Consider the following 21,911-nt stretch of genomic DNA (forward strand, 5'->3'; position numbering starts at 1 on the left):
CGTTCACGGCCTCTCTGGCTCAATCGAAGATTTATTCGCGTGGAATGAAAGAGGGACGCCAGGACATATGTAACGACGGGAGAAATCCAACTCTTGATCTTGGAAGGTGAAAGTACTCGGAACAAATCGAAGCACAAACACAAATACTGAACAGATTAAGAGGAATTTAGGGAGAACAAATCCTCATATTGGTGAATGTTTTCTGTAACGTGGCCTCCCAGTAGACATGTTCTCGCCTCCACACAGAGCAGCTGAGGGCTGGAGGAGTTCTGCTCCTGATCCGTCCGTCTGTCCCATTCTCATTTATGATATTTCAATGTTTTCCTTTGGGAACATTTTTTCAAATTTGGCAAAAATGTTGACTTCTACTCAAGGATGAACTGAGGTGGTGAAAGCTGCAAGTCACTGTCACGTCACATTACTTGTGAGAATATGTCATCACATGTGGTCCACTGCACACAGTGATTTATTTCATGGCAGGTGCAGATTGTAGTGCAACTTACTGTGTTTGGAAGTGTTGAGCTTGAAATTCAGAATATGGGAATTAATAATAACTAAACAGTAGCCGATTAAACTGACGGCATGACGCACCGCAGAAGCCCCAAAAAAAAAAGGAAAAAAAAGTGTAACGTATTAAAAACACACCAAAAAAGATTATTTTAATACTTTTAATAGTGCACTTTGATTAACCTGTACAGAAATAATATTAATAAAAAAGATAAAACATTTTTTGTTTCATTTCTGTAACACAGAGCTTAACATTTACAATAAAATAAAATAAAATGATACAAAACAAATATAATATCTGAGGTATAAATATATTTGTTTTAAATTAACTGTCATTGTCATGCGTTATTATTTGGCAGAGACACAGTTAAGGTACAAACACGTATGATATGAACAATGGCTTAGTGAATTAATCATACAACTCCACGAGACAATCGCGTGCCCTCAGATTTGAAGCATGAGTGAGCGAAAAGGTGGTCAAACTTTGCTACCAGGACCCAAATCTCTTCCTTCTTAAACACTGAAAGTAACAGCGCACACTCAGAGAGAAGCAAACACAGAGTTGTTTTCCTTCCTTTAAAATCACACAAACATTCAATCTGCCCTCATCTTTACAGTAAAACCTGTAAAATCTCCACCTTTATAAAAGGACCTTTCCCCCCCCCCCTCTTTTTTGTTGTTGTTGTTGTTGTATATTTTCTATTTCTATAATGAGCCAGAGGTTGCAAGCCAGAAAACAGTGCATGGTTAATATAAACCATTGTGAAATCAATCATTCCATTATCTCTCAAAACAAGTGATAGGCCTACAAAATAAAAGAAGCGTGCGCTGACTGTGCTCTTGACAGTTGTGAGGATGAGCTGAATATCAAGGAAGGTTCAGCTTCTTTTTCCAACTTTGGTCCACCTGATCGAATTGGTCTCGTAAATATGCGTGTTTCTCGCCTCCTAACACAAATACGGTTCTCAAAAGTCAACGGATGGTTGGCTTTTTTTTGCAGTTTCTCTCTTCCTAGCACAGCAACTAATATAGCACATGTACTGAAGAGCAAAAGCAACATCCGTGATGCTGAATTTTGTCCTTTTTTGGGAGTGAGAGATTTTTGATGATTCCTCTGTTTTTGGTGAGCCAGCCACCGATTCTCATCTATCTCCGCGTTCATCTCTATAGACACCTTAGAACCCTCTGTGCTATCAGCCACATCTCACTCTTTCCCTTCTATTGTCTCCGCTCGCTCCGTATATTACCAGCACATTCACATCTCTCTTCAGCCATAGATTCATCAGTCATCGGAACACAGTATTGTCAACGATGCTTCCTGTGCTTTGCTGTAACAGAAAAAGGGACAGAGGTAACAAGAGACAGCGACCATACGTGTGAACAGACAAGTGTATGTACACTTCATGCAGCAACTGGAAACCAGTGCAAGGAATATGTAGCTATTAACCATTTGTTGCTCTGAACGCACATGCACACAAGTTCAGTCCATTTGCTTCTCAGAAGCAATAGCACCCTTTGGATAAATGTTTGATCCTGTGTCAGAGACATCATGTCTTTTGGCCCAGATAAGAGTTTGTGTAACATGACAGAACAGGTTTACTGGGAACACCAGTTTGTTGTGATATCATCAGAGCAAAAAGAAGTCCTTCAATCAGCCGTCCAGCGTTAGTCTTTTACATGTTAGCCGCTATGACCCGGTCTGATTTCCCCCTGGAATGGGTGAAATGAGCCATTTCAAATCCACAATAGGATCCAAAAACGAAAAAAAAAATAGTCCAACAGTCTGGATTCATTGCTGTTGCCCCAATTTCACACTGCGTTCTCATTTGTCCATGGGCAGAGTGAATGAGTCACGTATCCGTGCCACCTCAGCAGCACACAAGTGTCCATAAAGTTTATTGTACCACTCTGGGAAACGACCCCTGAAAAAAGAGGAGGAGACAATGTTTGAAAATGTTGTTGAAATTGATAAATCCTAAATCAAAACTGAGGAACTCAGAGGAAACCTCACCTGCAGTCGATCCTGGAAATGTGTGTAAGACGGGATTTGTTGGCTCCGCATGGCTCAATAAAGTAGCGTGAGGTGAGGACATTGGCGCGCACGCCCACCACTGGTGCCCCCTCGTGATCCACAGACGCACACACAAGTGCACATGCCCCCTTTGGTAAGTCTGTTACCCACGTTCTGGGAAAAACAATAATTAAAAAAGGATTTATTCTTTCTGGTTGAAAGAAATGGAGTTTAGATGTAATCTGGTAGAAAAAAAATCAAAAATGTAAACATAATCTGGTAGAAGAAGTAGCATTTAAACATAATCTGATAGAAAAATATGAACTATGGATGAGATGAAAGTGATGAAGACGACAGGAGAATCGAGACAGGAGGCAGGTGTGTCTACCTGAGCACCAGGTGGTCTCTGGTGGGATGCGGGGCCATGGTGTTCCTAACATACTGGTAGACCTCCGTCCTCTCGTCCAGGGTTTCCACCACCCGACTCTCGAACAGGTCCTCATCCCAGTGGCCTTGCTCCCGTAGCACCCGTGTCAGGATCTCCTCAGGACTTGCAGGCACCTCTACGGTCACCTTCCACAGCCTCAGAGGGAAGCCATCATGCACCTGAAGACACAAGAGAGTTTGGTTACACACACTTGTTTTTCCAAATCATTTTGACTTATCGCCAAAAACAGAGAGAGACGATTGAAATGAGCAAAGACTCCTGGGTGGACGAGAAGCAGAGCTATTGTTGATTATGTTGAAATTCTGTGTTTCATAATTTTAAGATAAAGATCAAATTTTTGTAAAAGTGGGCTGTAATGTGTGAACAGGATGTAAATGATCTTCAACCATATTGTATAAACTGATAGTATCTTCCAGATAATCTTATCAGACATATTTACAGGAACTTGCTGTAATGAAGGGATAATTTTAAGCACAACAGTCTGATTATGTTTCAAAACCGCCTGTTGCCCTTTAGCCAAGTCAGCTGCTTCTTTCTGCCATCGGATGATAAAGAACACACATTCTCTCCAGCCTTGTGACTCTCAAACTGGAGAAAAGATAACCTCATACGGAGACCTTACACACTAGACACAGGAAATGTAGGGCCTGGGATAATGGTGACGTTTTGTGTGTGTGCGTGCGTGCGCACGCGCGCGCGCGTGTGTGTGTGTGTGTGTGTGAGTGAGAGTGAGAGAGACAAGCTGATGTCATTCTGGGATAAAGTCCAGTGTTGGGATGGGAATGAGAAGTCAAGGGCCAGGCCAGTTTCACACGGATGTGTTTCTATACAGGAAACCCTAACTGCTAGTTTTCCACAAGATATTTAGAGAAGCCGGAGAGAGGGAGCGGCGGACGGAACGATGAAAGGAAATGCAGACAGTAGAACAGAGAGTGGTGCTTTTATGGGTGACAGTTTGTTTACACCCCATAGACAGATTGATTGACTCTCATTAATTAATCTTTCATGAATGTCACTTTCACTCAAGAGATTTATCGCTGCATTCTACCATCAACAAACAAACTGAAACAACTGGATGCGTGTGAAGAAAAGTGTTAAAAGAGAGGTGATGAATTACCTTCCTGTAGGCCAGCTCAGCTTGTTCGGGGGTGGAGAAGCTGTCATAACCTTTGAATTTGTCCTTGGCCTCTTTCAGGAGAGCATCCAGGCTGTCCCGTAGGAAGGCTCGGTAACCTCCGTGTCCTGCCTCTTCACCTCCCAGCTCCTCCAGACGTCGTGGCAGCAGAGCTTGCTCCACATAGGAGTTCCTGCAGCGGTTCATCTCCTCTGGGATCTGGGTAGAAGGATGAGGATGAGGTTCAGTACATTGATTCTTCCTCGAAGAGAGAAAAGCTTTCCGGAAGTTTCTATTGAGAGTTAAATTACATTTGATTCTACTTCCTTGCTTGTAAAAATGATAGACAATATGCTTCTAAACAACAATGAACATAGAAATAAAACACTTGTACGTAGGGGCAATCAGAATCTAGGCTGAAATGTGGATTAAATTTGATCAAATCTGATTTTAGATGAGTGTGACCGGTGTAAACAGCAGCAAATCCATCTTTTTGATAAGAATTTTCAAGTGCAGCTGGTGCCCCTGTTATGGACAAGTCAGCAGGACTACAACACTTTTCCTGGTACATCAAACACGTACACCCTCAGATTCATGTTTATTTTGGTCAAGCATCTCCGTACGGCTGACATCAATTCTTCTAATAAACAGGAACAAGCAGGAGCGTCATATCTCCTCATTTCCTCCCTCTCTCTGTTCCATCTTTCAGGTTTAATTGAATAACAACAATATTACAGTCTAAGAAAAGCCTTGTCATTAGATAAGACAAGGCAAAGTGAAACAGAAGCAAGTTACAACCAGTTATTTCATAAATCTACATCCATTTATGAACATTCATGAGGAAACTGAAATGGAATTAAAAGCAAATAAATCAATTAGCTTGTTTTTGTGATGCGACCACGACAGGAAGCCAGGAAGCTCGGTCGTAATCTAATACGGCTTCGAAGGCTAATGAGTCGCGGTGTGCCGTCCTTTAGCATGCAGGAGTGAGACGATTACGCCAGGTTGGAGCTTTAGGGATTGAAATTAGATAAATAAAGTTTTCAGATTATTTCCTGTTTGTCCGATTAAGTGCTCACATAAAACCACACTGGCAATGGGTTTTTCAGTTTGGACTGTTTCACTTATACACGGAGGTGACGTGCAGTTATGTACAACTACTGGCATTAAATGTTATGTAATCATGATATGGCTTAAGAAGATGAGAGATTGGATCAAGAGGTTATGTAACTCACGATGTTTGCTTACAAAACAAACACTGAGATACACTTTGTTTGGTAAAGACACGGTACAGTGAGTCACAGGTGACATTCACTGTCAGTAAAGAACAGGAGCTCAGATCTGCATCGGTGAGATACTAAGTACATTTTCATCTGAAGCACTAACCCGGAAGAGTTTCCTGCACTCTTGGATCATGTGTGCCAGACCATGAGTGGCAGCCAGGTTCTCGTTCAGGTCTCTCTGGTCCGGTTTCCCTAGCGTCTGCTTCCTGTTCATCACCCTTGGAGGAGGAGGGGAGGCAGATTAGTGAGAGCATCCATCGTCCAGATAGAGGAGGTAAAAGAATCTGATGAAAGGGCTGTATGTACTTGATAAACACTCTTTAAGCCCTGGAGAATTTGAACTAAAATAAGTATTTGCTAATTAGATAAAGATGTTTATGTAACCTTTTCAATTCCTCTGTCTTCTCAAGCTGTGCTCTCTTCCTTTTTTGTCCATCTACAGTATCCTGCTCTTTTGTTTCTTTAGAAGGACCCTTTCCTGTTTTTTACATTGTACAGCATCAACATGTTATGTAACCTGCCGCTAACATAAACGTGGTAATAAAATAAGCTTATGATATAAGAAAATGACAGATGCAGACACACGCACCTTGGCGAGGAGCTCTCCTTGCGACGTAGGGTGTTGAGGTGGAAGAGGGATGGCGCCAAACAAACAGCGAGGTTAGTGGGAGTCATCTGATTCTCCGCCACACTGGCTGTCACGTCGCTCAGCAGACACAGCAGCGTCCGCAGAGCTTCCCTGTTCTCATCGGGCAGCAGAAGCACGGCAGCGCGCGCCGCCTGCAGGCGGAGCTCTTTAGGCATGTCTGTAGAGCAGAAAAATGAAATAATAACAGCGATATTACATCATAGTTTTGTGTCTGCTGGTTGATTTTGCAGCCTCAGCGCTCAAATGAAAGGGTTATGTAAGGCAATGAGTCGAATTCTTCACGCACATGTTTTCTTTCACCTTAACCAAACAGTCCCTAAAGCTGCGATCATAATCTATGTCAACATTGAGCAATTACTGAAGCAGCGTGGAATTAGGCTATCACATATACCTCATCACTCCAAAGGTATTGTTTCCTGAGCTCATCTTGGTTGTTTTATCTTTTGCCTGCAGCTCTAAGACAACACAATCTTGTGTCCTATTGGACACACACACACACACACACACACACACACACACACACACACACACACACACACACACACACACACACACACACACACTGCCACAATTTTTTTGGGCTTATTGTTCAAATCTTACACTGATAGATCTGAAGGAAGGTCTCGGACAGTTTGCTAGTGAGCAGGGGTTCTGGCAAATCTCTGAAATACTGCTTCAGCATGTCTGCAACGTCATATGCTGATTGGCCCTCGTAGCTGACTCCTCCCCCATCCGCTCCACTGGCCTCATTCATCTGACGCAGAGCCTGGATACGGGATTTAACTCCTGATTTCCTGAAGAGACCCACCTGTAGACAGAAGAGAGAGAGTTACGTCACGCATACATGTGAAACTTAGCAGGTTCACTTTGAACTGTAATTCCATTAGTCACAGTGTTGAGTCTCAAAAATAAATCGTGCGCCAAAGCAAACAAAAATCTTACGACGCATTGGTGTCTTATTTGTTGTGTAATAATATTCCTTACATATCCCCCCAAAGCCAAAGCTTACAGTCAATACGGTTACATCACAACAGATTCTGTTGACTGTATTTATGAAAAGCTCCCATGAAACCCTGTTAGCAGTCTTGTACTTGCGGGGCTGTGGAGGAATTCATCTGTCGCCTTTTAAGGCTGAACAAAATGTCACTGGCTTGTCTTTCACCACTTCCAAACACAGACACCTTGTCCTGCTATAAAGACCCACACAATTTCTTCTGCTTTTGTTGCTCTGTTTTTGCAGCTATTGCTTCTTTAAACCCCTATTTTTTTTAATGTAAACACACACTGGATTGTTCATGCTGAGTCTTAAACACCAGTGACTGAACAGCCGCACACTTTGACTCCTCCCAAACTCCCCTGCTTCAGTGTCCATGTGACAGAGAGCATAAAAAAAAACGGAGAAAGGATGGAAACAAACGTTGGGTATCCTGCTTTTTTTCCGTGGAACTGCTCCATGTTATGCAACGTGGAGTGTGGGACTAAAAATGTGAATGAATGTTTGACCGATTGCAGATTTCGCAAAATTTGGATATTTATGTGACTCAAGCTTTGGCAAGTAGATACTTCCTATGCTATTTGTCATGATTTCACATACAACTGGAAAGTGTGTGTTTGGTGTGTATTATATGTTACCTGGTCAAGGCATTGGTTTCGTAAGTAGCGCATGGCCTGCTGAATGCCCTGAGGGAGGGGCTGGCCGGTCCTCTGGACAATGACTTGTAGCGGCACACCGAACACATTCCTGTCTTTGTAGTCGCGCACCTTGATCCGCTTCATAAACTTCGGAACAGCCCTGTAACATACAAACACAAGTAAGTCATTGATATATGTTTGAAAGTATATCGACAGGCATCATAATAATGACATGATGTGTATTTAGAGAAATAGTTATTTGAACATTCGGAACAATCTGGATGTATATTGATGGGTAGTTCGGGTTTCTCTTGATTCTTTGCTATAGAAGCCTAATAAACACCAAAAAAATCCTAAAATAATCACAAGAAAAAACAGCTCTGGAAAAGAAAACAAACATATTTTGATGTAAACTCAGGAGGAATTCATTTACAGTCTCTGACATGCTTGACTATTTAGTTCAGATTTAATGAAAACCTCTGCAACTCCCAATTACAACACTCATTTACAGTCTGGCTCCCTCTATGTGTGTGTGCATGTGCATGTGCATGTGCATGTGCGTGTGTGTGTGTGTGTGTGTGAGAGAGAGTATTTTATGTGCATGCATGGCGGAAACCAAGCGGGTGCAGAATCCTGTCTCCAGGTTTATGAGAGGGGTGGATAAACAGGGTGAGAAGGGGACGGGTGGGTGGGGGAAATTTGGGGCTGTAGCAGGACACACAATGACAAAAGGAGTGGATCCCGCCGTTTTAAACACCCACACAAAATGTCTGTCCTACTATCTGCTCAATGTGTTTGTGTGTGTGTGTGTGTGTGTGTGTGTGTGTGTGTGTGTGCATGTGCGCACATGTACTAGGGTGAAAGTTAACATCAAGTTCACGAACACCGCAAAGTTGAAATTCCCCCCCAACTGTTTCATAAGAATGCGCCCACAGATTTATGGCCATGCATCCGTCAGCTATGCGAGTGTGTTTAGCAGAGAGATGCTATGTGTGACTCAGGACAAGCTTGTCTTTGTAAGTGCAGGCGTCCATAGGACTCAGAGTACTTCTCAGAACCACAGTTTGGGAATAAATGGAAAAGGAGCATATTATGATCCCAGCATGGAATTCTGAATATGTTTGGGCCTCCAGCTGCCAACAAGTGGCCTCTGTCTTTCAATGAACCCCAGCCTGCCATGAGACGGCGTTCTATTCCTGTTCAAGGAAGAAAATAGAAAAAAAACATTCCTTTTCTTACTTTCTTTCTTTTAGAAAATTTTAAGAGATGTACATTGTAATGATGTGTAATGTTTCAACTGAGCTGCAGTACAGCTGTACATTTACTTTGTGTTGCTTTGTGTATGTAACCTGTCAGATGGTTTGCTTCACAGCACCATCTGAGAAGTTACCCATGAACCCAACATGACATGAAGCTGAGGCCAGACAGCGGAAGCGTTCTTTGCTCTTCGTTCTGATATAGCCAATGCTATACCAGCAGCATCTTTGCTAACTGTGCTAAGTCTTCATGAGCCACAATTGTTATTTCAAACTGTCTCGCAGTTGTTGTGACACCTAAAATGCCGGCATCTCCTGAAATGCAAGACAAAATGGTTCCTTGCATGACGCTGTGACCTTGTGAAACCACCTGATACACACAATAACAAAAAGCAGGTCAATGCAGGATAATGCAATCATAAGTGAATTAAGTGGAAGTCAGGCCAATATGCTAGGGTTGGGATAGAATGTATGGAGGATAATTGTGGAGGGCAGACCCTTTCAGCCTCCAGCTCTTGTAACACCATGCGTGTGAACTGCCATGATTGCCCCTTTGAGAACAAGACAATGTACGCCCCTTCCCAGCAATTACAGGTCTGGGAAAAGAATGTGAAACCCAACCTCTGAGGACAGCCATCACCACACTACACAACAACCTGCAGATGGAGGGAACTGGGATGGAGGGGTAGAAGCAGGACGGATGGGTGGATACATTCAAGGGCGTCACAAGAAACAGTTTGACATCGATGTGAAGGAATTTAAAAAAGATCCAACTCCAAAGTGAATCAGCTGTATACATATTTCTCGTATAAGTTTTTCGATTTCCCTCGGGTCAACTCACCAGCTGAAGCCATGTTTGTTTGTAGGAGTGTGCCTCTCCAGAAGCGCAGTGAGCTGCAGCAGAGAGAGTTTTTGAAGGAGATTCATCTGCAACACAGACTGGCAGCTAATCTGGAGCTGGGCGGAGGCCACGCTAGGACGATGGGAGTTCTGGAAGCTTGGCCAGCGGAGTTTCTGTGGCCTGGGGTACAGGGAGAGAGAAAAGAAGGGTGAAAATTGAGACGTGAGGAGAAGAATGTTGACTGTAAAAACGCAGTTGAGCTGGAATCTGCGTCACACATTATGTACACATAAACGTAAATAACGCCCAGTATTTCCAGTATGATCCACCAAGCGATCACTTAAAGGATTAAAAGGATTTGTGTACACATCAATCAAGAGATTGTCTAAAACCAATACCCCCCAAATGTAATTCTGCCTGTGGATTCCTGAGGGAACAGCAACAGTCCCCTTGGAGACTAAGCAACATTCCAGAGTATTGAGCTCTATTACGTAAGGAGAGAAGTCTAAGCGTGTCCCCCATCTATCCTTTACTGGACTCAGAGTTACATGTTTCAATGCTCCAAGGTAACGTTTACAGAGGCAAACCTGTGAGAAGTTAACATCTCAAGTGATAGCTGTATGAATAACAGTTGACAAAAAACATTGGAAATGTTGTAGAGAAGAAAGGCTGTCAGATATGTTTCCATGGAATGGTTTGGAGTGAAGAAAGTTGGCTACACAATGTGTATTGTCAATGGAAGATGGCGCTAAAGGCAATGCGACACCCGACTTTAACAAACACAAGGTTCTCCTAGCCATGTAGATTTTGCCATTTCCATCAAATCTTTTTGAGGTGATACTTCAAAATCAATATACCTTCATGAAAAACAAATTATTTATGAAAACTGCTTCTGAATCACAGCCTTTCACAAAAAAAATGAGATATTTCACCGAGACAGTTCGATGTTGTGGACTAACCTGCTGGTTCTTGTTAAAGACGCTCCTACACCAGAGTCTCTTCTCTCTCTCATCCCCTCCTCTCCCTCACCCAGAGGGTTTCCTGTGCTGTCTTGGTCACTTCCGTTCTCTGTCTCCTCCAGTCGGTTCTGTAGCGGGGAGGACGGGCACGGTGAAGCTGAGTCCAACGCCGAGTCAGAGTCTCCTTCCTCCTCTTCATCTTCCTCCTCCTCCTCCTCTTCTTCACCAGCTACAGCCTCTGACCATGCATTGACAAACCGCTGCAGGCCGCTGACATGTTGTAGCACTTCCTCCAGTTTTCGTTCATCCTCCTCTTCTCTCTCAGTATGTGGGACGTTGTCATAAAAGCTGAGGCGACTGTCAATAGAGCCTGAAGAGGCACGACGCTGACGTCTACTTTGCCGCCCCCTGAGGATCACTGAGTTGCCATTATCATTCCCATTGTTATTGCGTGAACTCCCGTCCTGCAGGGCTTTAGGGAAAGTTCCTGGCTTGTGACCTTCTGGTAAATAAAAAAAGATCATGCCCTCCTCTTCTTCTTCTTCTTCCTCTTCTTCCTCCTCCTCTACTTGTCTTCCATTGTCTTGAACTCCGCAGTTGTTCCTACGGTTTTGCTCATCCACTGTCATCCCATTGCTGGCTTGACATGGGATGGGTGGGGCTGATTTAGGAGGTGGTGTTGGCTGTCGATCTGAAGCTTGTTGGAGAATGCTGAATGGATCAAAACCTTCCAAATACATTCCTCCTCTTTTACCAGAGCCTGCTGCTGTGCTGTGGCTGCGAGCGCGAGTCACTGGGCTTGGTGTGCTCACAGCACTTCCGCTACTAGCTTCGGACTGGCTGCTCCCAGTACTGCCAGTGCTGCCATTGCTAGTCTGAGTGGAGTAGGATACAGAGCGATTCCGGTTAAGTGTCATCGTCTGAGTTGGATTGCGCTGGTGATTGAGGTTCTGGTTTAGGTTGATACTAGAGATATCCACGCAGTTGAGCCTCCGCAGCTTGTCATCATCCAGACCCTCTTTGATGACCGGGCCACTGATCTCTATCTTCCCTCCGCTGGTGCTCCCCTTCTTCTTTCTCTTGGAGGTGGTGCCGCTGCGGAGCCGTAGACTTTCCATCCTTTTGAGGAAGCTCTTGGCTCGTGAACGTGTGCTTTTGCCACTGCCACCGCCTCGATCCAAACTTCCTCCGAGCCCTCCCATTCCTGCTTTCACATCAAAGGTGAATTGTCTTAGTGTCTCCAGGGGTGATGGAGGCAACCCATCAGACAGGGAGTCTTCATTAGCACATCCTGACCCGCCTGTGCCTGAGGATGAACACATGCTGGCTACAGAGCTTGCACGGGTGGCACCAGCTGGTACAGCTTCATTTGGTAAATGAAGATGAGCATCATGGCTCTTCTCTTCTCCTCTTCCTCCGCTCCCACTGCTATGGATGGAGCCCACCTCCGGCTGTTCACTGAGATCAGTCAGCACACTCTCTGAGCTGTTTCCTTCACAAAGGGCAAGCTTACTTTTTTGGCTTACTTGGTCCTTTGGGAATGGAGGCTGCGCAGCATCTTTGTACAATGTGGAGAAAACCTCCATCTCCTCCATACGAGACCAGCGCTTGCTGTCTCTCTGGAAGGTCCAGCGGCCACTGATGGCACAAGGCTCGTCCTCATCTGAGTCCTCGCTCTGGATAAGAAAGAGGGAGGGGATAAGTAAGGGAAAGAAACGGTAAGAAAGGAAAGGAAAGTAGAGGACAGAGAGGGACAATTAGAGACTGCACTACTTCATTTTCCATTTCTTTCCCCAACATTCCTCACCTTGATCCAGGAAACTTCCTGGATTTCATTTTAGAATTGTTCACATTATATAAAATAAAGATCTATAATGTTTCTCAAATGCATAATGCAAGCCCAGAAACCCAAGAACCTTTACATATGAACATCTACTGATGAATAATATTCTTCAAAGTGTTTCTTGGAAGACATATAACACATGCAATAAGAAAACAGCATTATCTTAAACTCGGGTCTTGTGGTGAAGCATATGACTCGACGAAGCCACGTCTCAAATCCTCTCCTGACTTCATAGAAATACGCACACTAGACAAAGAAATTAAAGTGGCCATTACAGACCCACTTAGAGCACACATGCTCCTTCACGAAATGTACACACCTCCCCCCAGTTTAGTTAATCTATCTCAGGCCCTGGAGGGTGTGCAGGAAATTCCATTATAACCCCTATAGCTCACAATGCAGCCGGACAGACTAGGGTCAATCCCCCCTGCAGTCTTTATCCTCTCTTGTCTGTATGTAAGTGCACACACAAATCGAGAGGCAGACAACCTCACGGGTATACTGCGACTGTCATTCCCAACACACACAGATTATGCTGGGGATGACTTCTTTAACAATCCCAAACTCAGTTTTGGACCAAACTTGTACAACTGAACAATAAACCTAAATTAACTGCTCTTGTCACCTATAAAGTTTGATTTATAACCCCCCCCCCCCCATTTTTTTCTTCTGTCTGTCTGTATTAATTTTTGAGCAAAATCCACATTATTAGATACAGGGCTTTTTTTTTTTTAAGGATTTCATGTTGACAACAGACATTTTGTGACTTATCTGCATTCTATTGTGGCTTGTTTCTGTGGCTTGGAATGTGAGATAACCGTTATTTGTTATGAATAGAGAGCAGCTGATTGGCCAACCATTTTTCAACATTCTAGAGATATCTTATCCTCAAATCATCAAAGCCTTCAGTGCAGCGCCGGATGCTGAACGTCAAAGTCTGCAGAATGAAAACTATCTATTATTACAATAAGAGAGATATAATGTGGAGCAAACTCTGAGATACAGAGGATTAAAGGAGAGAGAATGTTAAGACATGAGGAGGATCAATGCATTCCTAAGCTGTTGAAGGGAGGGGTCGGGGAGGGGGGTTGCCATCCTAAAAGATGGCAAATGACCTCTTTGACTGCTCTACTCTTGTTGACTCCTGAAATGAAAGGTGACACAGAGAGGGTCATCCCAATGAATACCACCACACATGGAACAAGGATGTTACTATGTAGCACTTAAGGTCATTAAGGAATTAAGGTTAATTTGTATGAAAGGCAACTTCTTCTAAGATTGACTGTGTGTGTGTGTGTGTGTGTGTGTGTGGTGTGTGTGTGTGTGTGTGTGTGTGTGTCAGGTCAGGCTTGGAACACACACAGTCTGAGAGTGGGTCATTCAGTTCTCCTGAAGGTAAATTTCACCTAAAAACTACCCAGTAACTAACATTCCAAGCCACTCATGGGCATGGCACGTGTGGTGGTTCATTCTACAAAAGGGGACAAGAACACAGCTTTCTTATTTCTTTAATTGTGAAAAAAGAAGTATTGAGAAAAGAACGGGAGCGCGACTTGAGCAGGGGGAGGCCCTGGTGAATGCAACCCCTTGATTTATACATTGAAGCTATCCTCCTTCCCCTTAGGGTCCTCACAACAAACCCAACAGGTGCCTTCTCATTAAATAAGATAAGAGAAAAACACAGCTTTCCCTTGTAGCCAACACTGAACTGATAGTTGCAGTGAGGAAATGCAATTATGGTTGAGGAGACAAGGAAAAAGGGGGTTTTCAGAGAGGAGTGGAGCTCATGTGTCCACACATGCGTCCACACATGCGCTTATACTCACTCTTTTTCTTTGCGGCGATATCTCAAGTCTCATTAGAGCACACTTGTTGAGGGTGTTCAGCCGTCTGCAAAAAGAAACATATTAAATGGGTTATATTTACATTTTTTTAAGAATATAAAAATTCAAGCACCCTTAACTTTCCCCACAACATCTCACCACTCTGCCATAGCCAGGAGGATGTATGATAGAAAAGAAGCAACATGAAGAGAGGAAGATAGAGGGGGAGTCTGGTGTGCACCCGGGCTAGCTAATGAGCTGCTGAAGGATAATCCCCCATGAGCGGGAGACAGAAAAGGGAGAGAGCAGAGAGAATGTAATCTGTTGGAGTGGCGACGAAAACTTGGGGAGGGGACAGAAAGCTTATCCCCCAGCCACCTGGAGAAGGGGAGCGAGAGTGGTGGGGTCTCTCTGGAGAGCCCTTATAGAACAGATCATGTAACAATGGAGAGATGAAGGGATGGAAACTGAGGGAGAGTTGGGGGGGGGCAGGCTGCCAAGAGAGGAGACATTGATATGATAGCTTCCAGATGTATGGAGGGACACCTGCTGTGCTTTATTACTGAGAGGTTGGAATTTGATGAAGGAACCAACTCCATTAAAGAGCCGTTAACCTCTTCCTTATATGCTAATTCCTATGGCAATGCCACCATGCAAACCTAGTTTCCTCTTTTGTTACTGTCATTCTTTACCGCTTTCATGGGATGCTATTTAGCCTTTTGCGGATGACACATGTCTGAAACTTCGAATAAACAAAGCTTTGAATTAATTTCCTCCCTGGGTTAAGGAAAGCTAAATGTTTTAAGTGGCTTACTACAAGAAAAGCAGGAGCGTGTTAAGAGCATTGCGTGACCGTAGAAAGCTGCAGTGACAAGTAAGAAGGGAGATACGTACTTGCCAGGATAATACAAAAGACTCTAATGAGGTGAAATGCTATCAGTCGTAGAGAGAAAAAAGAAAGTAAAGAGAGGAGAAGGTACTGACATGGAAAAACAAATGCTGAGGGGAAAAGGTAAATGGCTCCAAGGTGCTTATCGTGTCATTCTTTCATCTCATCGGCAACTTTCCAAAGCACGTCTGCTTTTTGAAGTCATACCCTCATGGATTCATTTTGGGGGAAATGAGATAGCACAGGAAAAAAAGCAAAGAAAGAAAAAGAGGAATGGTGTCTAACATCAGAAGAAAAAGAAAGCATCATCCTGACTTGTAATCTCACCTGCACAGAGCCTCAATGGCATCGCGATCAAGGAAGTCATGGTCTCTGGTGACTGAAGAGATGTCAATAGGAAACTGGGCATCTAGAAAAACAGATAGGTAGAGAGAGAGAGAGAGAGAAAGAAAGAGAGAGAAAGAGAGAGAGAGAAGAGAGAGAGAAAGAGAGAGAGAGAGAAAGAGAGAGAGAGTCAGATTACTGACAGGATCAACGTGCTCAGATAGAATTGAAGATTCAACCCTCAGCTCTCCACATCCACCCACTCAAGGCCTTGTGTCCCACCTTCTCCCCCATACAGCCTTGATGAAAAGCTAAAAGAGGAAGTAGCATCTTAGCCAACCAAACAAACTCAGCTGTGGCTTCCAGACCCCGGCAGGGTGGGGGGATGTGGAGCACACAGGGATTGATTGAAGAATGACAATAGACCACTACTCACAGGTCCTACTTCCTTTTTTCCTTATTGTTCCTTCTTTCAGGTCATTAACACTGAGTTTCCACACTGTTAATTAAAAAAGTTCCTTAAAACACAAGTGAACATTGCAACTCTGAAATAAGTTTGGCTGTAAGGACGGATGGATGTGCACACAATTGATTATTTTCAGGAATGTCCTCCTGACCCAACCCAAAATGGGAATCTTGCATCCAAACCCTCAGGGGCAGTGATGATAAGAAAATGCTTTTCAGGGGACGCCAGCACCTTCAGTTCACTGTACTCACATCAGCCTATCAGTGTGCCTATCTTTAGTGGGGCAATAGTCTTGACAGCACAGACAATAGAGATAGCCCCACGGATACCATGGAAGAAAAAAATGTGCCATGCATCGGCACAAATTCTGAATTACATGGTTGGCTTTAAGGCTGCCAAATGCGCACTGTGATTGATTGTAGTTCGCTTCTATGTCGCAGCTCGTGTGTATATGAAAACAGTCTCATCACCTCTTCAGGAACACAATGTGCTTTCCCCTCAGATAGGAAGCCTGTCACGGTTAAGCGGGAACGCACAATGAGCTGTTGACAAAGGTAGCTTGGTGTTGCTGTCATCGTGCTGTTACATAAGGGCAACTGATATGGCCGCGGTATGTCAGGGTATAGTCGGCGTGGCTACATGGAACGAAAAGCGCTGTGCTGTTTTGAACCAGCTAGTAGACCTTTGATTCTTGAAGAGTTACTATAAGTTACCATATAGTCACAGTTTGGTTAATGTTTGGAGTATAGACGTTGCTGAAGTTTGTGTGGTTTTGTGGAAGACGAAGAACACATACACACACGCGCGCATACACGTACATACACACACACATACACACACGCGCGCATACACATACATACACACACACACGCGCGCGCGCGCGCGCACTCCCACACTCCTCAGGAATGTTGGGCTGTGTGAGGTGTGCACCAACATGCATACAAGTGTGTATGTTGTAGGGTTTTTTTTCTAGATAAGCTTAACATCACCAATTCCTGAAGTTCCTCAAATACCTAAAATACCAAAGAGATGTTCACCCACAGATAGGCTGAAGAACCACTTTCTGTCTCACATGTCAAAAAAAGTCATTAAGTGAATGTGTTTCATCTGCGACTAAACATCAAAGGAGCAGTCTCAGTGAATTCAGTATTTATTTTTTCAGCTGTATACTCCTAACTACAACAAATTCTATAGAATCTATTTATCTAAATTGCTGCACTGGTTATTGTTGTAGTTAGCAGGGGTTGGAGAGTGGTACCTTCATAAAGTTGGGCATACTGTGGGAAGCCCGCCGCCCGGAGCCAGGTACAGGCCTCTTTGGCTTCAATCTCTGTAGACGAGAAAACACAGAGGAAAACTTGTATGAGATGCGTGAGACATTTTAATCAACCTGAACAGAAAATGTGATGATTATTTACATCAAAATGGACAGGACAGGACAGGTAGAAGCACAGTAACCCCCCCCCCCAAAAAAAAGACTTGACTTGCTTACAAATTTACACTTCCTTGAGAGAAAAAGGTCCATCGTCACTCAAGCGCAAATTACATTTTGAAATGTAAGAATTGAGACAAAAGTCTGAAACTGAGGACCTCAGCATACTTGCAGCCTATCAGACATGAACCCCTTGACCTTATTAGCTAGCTCACGCTCTGTCCCCCTCCTCTCACATGCTTCTTCAACTATCATGCTTGCAAATGGTGTAACCCCCCTCGCACGGCAGGTCTGTGCCACTTAAGCTCCTCAACAGGTACGCTGGTTTTTTTGTGGTTCACACAGGACTCTTAAGGTAAAACTCTCCCTCTGTATATGAATACAGCTACAACAGGTGACTGCTGAAATCATGTTCTTCCAATTTTCCTTCAAGTTCTTGATGTTTCTGCCATGCTGTTTCTGTTACTGCCATAACTCTCTCTAAAACAAGGTGTGACGTAGGCTTGTTATGCTAAGTACTATACTGAATGTAGAGATCGGCTCTGTGTGTGTGTGTGTGTGTGTGTGTGTGTGTGTGTGTGTGTGTGTGTGTGAGAGAGAGAGAAGGACCCATGGGGACATCTCCCAATTATCTGCGAAAGCCCTTTAGATGACATATGCCAAATGGTTGCCCACACCCCAGTCTCCTCAATTGCTCCATCACCCCCAGAGCCAGCGGCTTGCAGACAGAAGACAGACAGAAACATGTCTCCAGGCCCAAAGGGAGCTGACTTTACAATGTCCCCTTCAGTCAAGTGACAGCAAGTACAAATGTAGCACAACCTTGAGAAAAACTTGTAAACAAAACCAGTGGAACAAAGGCAGGAAAGGAGACTGGTAAAAATCCCAGATGAAAGTGGAACGTATAGACGGCAAAAGAAGGACTTTAAAGGTGCCAGAGCAAAGCAAAGATGGACAAATCTGACAGCTTCATCAAAAGTTTCAATTTGATGTTAATTATAGTAATGCCTTTTACTCTTTCTGGGTGAATGAGCCAACAGTTCAGGCAGTACAAGAGTGAATAGTGGTTAATTTTTCTTTTTTACAATGCATCTCTGCATGCTCAAAAAAAATCCAGGTGAAGGTAGTGGGACCGAACTTTCCTCAAAACTTTTCCATGTTTCGGTCAAGATATATGATAATGGTGACGTCAGAATAAGTGGGACAAAAATTGCTAAGAATTTACTTGAAATATGCAAAAGAAAGCTTAGAACAAAGTTACACAAGACCGTGACAGGCAGCGAGCTACTGCTGCAAAGGGGTTGGGCTTCAACCATATATAAGCATTTACATACCAACAACAAGCCTAGACGGCAGACAAACCCACTAACAACAAGGTGTGACACGATCAACACAGGGTCTCCCCTTTGCCACTGCAGGGGCCATGCAACTCCTAAAGCAATCCCTCTGACACATGCATGCACCTCAGTGCCAAATAACACATTAATGGATACCTTGTACGACTATTTTATGCGACAAATGAGCTCTATTTTCACTGTGTATGTGAAACGCTAGGTTTTACTTGTTGGGTATGTGCTGAGAGAAGTATTTTTGGAGCGTAGTAAATCAAGAGGAACCAAAACCAAGGAGTAATTACACTACAATTCTTGAATGCAAATACCACGTAGGGTAAGAGATTCCAGAGTTTGCTGTGTGTGTGTGTGTGTGTGTGTGTGTGTGTGAGTGTGTGTGTGTGTGCAGACATGCAAGTTTGTGCATTTGCAAAGACCAACCTCATGTTTAAAGACAAACCACTCAAAAGACAGTAAAGCTATTAAAATGCAAATTAGACATACAAACACACGGTTAGCTTTCCACCCCCCCTGAAAAGGACTCTGGGATTCAAAGGGTGCCATTGGAGGGAGGCTATGCAGTGACACACCCCATTCGGCTTGTGTGTGTGTCAAATCTACTTTACAGTGGACCCGGTGTAGCTCAGTGACAACAAAATGACAACAGCATTCACCACGCATGATGGCTCCAACTGAATATTTGTCAGTGCTCCACATTGTGTTGCCATTCATTCACAGACTGAACCAAGAATATATTTTTCTATCTTTTGTTTGGCTGAAGGAAGTGGACAGGGCCAAAGGGGAATCTGGCACAAACAACCTAACTATAGAACTGCATCTGGAGTAGAACGAGTAGGATCAACGCAGTAGTGGTAGATGTACACAATCCAGAGCACAACTTTCATAAAAATGTCATCAAGAAACACCCCTCCCAAAACTTTACATTTCTGTTTGCTACTTGAAATTATTTTATTGTCTTCCCTACTGTCCACCCCAGTTCCTTAGCCCTCGCCAGGGAACTACCTCACTTCCTCTTCCTGCTTCCCTCACAGGAAGAGAACTGAGTGGCGCTGCAGTGGCCACTGACCACCCGGCTGTAAGGCCCTGCCTTCGTTTGTTCCTGGCCAGATAATAGGCGGGGAGGCAGCCAAGACAAACAAAGGCTCCGGTGATTGTGTGTACTTCCAAACGTCCTCATGGTTAAAGACACATACAAAGACACACTGAACAAATGTTTTACAGCACGCTTTTACAGCAGCAAGAAATCTGTATCACCCTCATGTAAAAAAAACTGAAGCTCAGCACCTTGATAATGATGCTGAGCTTTAGTTAAGTGCCAAGTTAGCAGAAGTACAATATGTCACAAGGGAGAGGAGTTAAGAAAGTTTACTGCAGTAATAAAAATACTACATGCTGGCAAATTATTCTACAAATGACCACATAATTCTTTAGGTGCAGGGTAATTTCTGGAACAGCACATTCAGAACACATTCCTTTTCATGTTTAGACTGCGTTTTCATGTAGTGACAACTGTTTAAGTGGAATGAAAGCAAGTGCAGATGGATTTAGCCTGTCTAAAATACACACCAGTTGACACGTACTTTGTCAGCCTTGTGCCAGTTTGACCCCAGTGACTTCAAGCTAGGAGCAACATAAGGTACCAGCAGCATGTCGCTTCCTGTCTGCAAAAGGTAACCTTCTGCTTGTACTTAAACTAAAGTTTTTTCCAGTTTGATTGCCTCATTCCATCCTTGGTGGCCTAGTTTGGAGTCAGATGGGCAACTGGATGAATTCATATCCAAAGCCAAGTTCCTGACTAGACAAGAAGTTTTGGTCCCCCTAATGTGGCTACAATTGAATAAAAATGCTAGCAGTCTACACAGTGAGGAAAATTCCCCAGTGGATAGATAACTTTATTAACAAGAGCCAAACCATTGCTAATAGCGAATGCATATGGATCACGGGTGAAGCCTGGAATTTAGCCAAAGATGAACTAGTGAGTTCCATGTCGCGGTTGAGCTTCATCTGCTGCCCAGAGGGACCGAATTCTAAAATTAACCATCGCGGTTTGTACTGCTTTCCTTTGCTCTCTCTCATCTCCTCTGAGCTGATTTCAACTCTGCTCACCCCTTCTCTTCTCTCCTTTCCTGTGGCAGGAAATTCTCACAATTGCCAGCTGAAGTTTCCCTCCATCGCAGGAGGCAGCGGGGTCTGGCTTGGCCGAGTCTGAATGCTTAGCTCCACTGGGAGTTTGTTCAGCAGCTAGCAAACAAAGGATGCTGCCTCCCACCTCAAAGGCTCTGCTACATACATGGCACGCTGGAGGTCAAGAGTCTGAATACAGTTATCACCGTTGCCGAGGCTTTGATGTAGGCACATTGAAAAGAATGCTTGACAAACAACTGTTGTGAGTTGAGGTGGCTTATCTGGAATTACCCAATCATTGGTAGGGCTCATAGTGGCTACATGTGACCCCCCAAAAAACAGTCAGAGGGTTCTTATCAAGTCCAGGTCTCTCTGAAGTAGCTGTAAAGTGGGTCTAGACAGGTGATATGATAGATCAGGCCAGACTCTGTGGCTCGAGACTTATCTAGAACAATCAAGACAAGGAGCCTAGATGCTGCCAGGGTTTGTCCATCACCTCAACATGGGACAAGGACAAATATTTTACGCTCTTGAACTTGAATAAAAGTGTTGTTTTTTTAACGTGCCTGATGTACAATCCTTGCAGTGCTCTGTTGGAATGCAAGGGTGGTTCGATAAATCTTTTTTTATGCAGATGGGTATCATGTTTTGCGATTCCACGGCTGAGACAGCTGGCGTTCCTTGAGAAGATCTGGCTGTTAGCGATGGTGCCATGAATATCACCATCTGGTTGGCCTCAAGCTATGCCCCATTGACATAAACATACACACATGCAAGAATAATGAGGTTACTACCATGGTACATTCCAGTTATCTACCACCAGCCGACGCAGGCACGCATGCACAGACACATGCAAACACACAGCTGGGCCAGATGGTTCATCATGGAGCTCACCCCAATGGACTCTGTGCTGCTCCCTGATGACAGATTTATGCTCACACAGAGGGCCTTTGCTGTG

General features: G+C 43.9%; 1 protein-coding gene across 4 annotated transcripts in view; it reads right to left on the bottom strand.

Annotated features, from left to right (window-relative positions):
- Positions 1-1,580: 1,580 nt before the first annotated feature.
- Positions 1,581-21,911, bottom strand: part of dlc1 (DLC1 Rho GTPase activating protein) — an 85,941-nt gene continuing 65,610 nt past the window's right edge. For 3 of the 4 annotated variants that reach the window (XM_086211542.1, XM_086211540.1, XM_086211541.1), the window contains exons 6-18: positions 17,304-17,375; positions 15,583-15,664; positions 14,370-14,433; positions 10,701-12,376; positions 9,742-9,921; positions 7,645-7,804; positions 6,613-6,820; positions 5,953-6,169; positions 5,467-5,581; positions 4,084-4,299; positions 2,907-3,124; positions 2,519-2,692; positions 1,581-2,429 (exon numbers count right to left, since the gene is read on the bottom strand). In XM_086211542.1, coding sequence (XP_086067668.1) covers positions 2,330-2,429; positions 2,519-2,692; positions 2,907-3,124; positions 4,084-4,299; positions 5,467-5,581; positions 5,953-6,169; positions 6,613-6,820; positions 7,645-7,804; positions 9,742-9,921; positions 10,701-12,376; positions 14,370-14,433; positions 15,583-15,664; positions 17,304-17,375 — 3,482 coding nt within the window. In that variant the 3' untranslated portion in view covers positions 1,581-2,329. The remainder of the gene's footprint in view (positions 2,430-2,518; positions 2,693-2,906; positions 3,125-4,083; positions 4,300-5,466; positions 5,582-5,952; positions 6,170-6,612; positions 6,821-7,644; positions 7,805-9,741; positions 9,922-10,700; positions 12,377-14,369; positions 14,434-15,582; positions 15,665-17,303; positions 17,376-21,911) is intronic. The other variant, XM_086211543.1, reaches the window with a different exon arrangement.

The sequence above is a fragment of the Aulostomus chinensis genome, chromosome 8 (assembly GCF_037954235.1).
Source record: "Aulostomus chinensis isolate RoL2024-O1b breed Wild chromosome 8, RoL_Achi_v1.0, whole genome shotgun sequence".
NCBI lineage: Eukaryota > Metazoa > Chordata > Actinopteri > Syngnathiformes > Aulostomidae > Aulostomus > Aulostomus chinensis.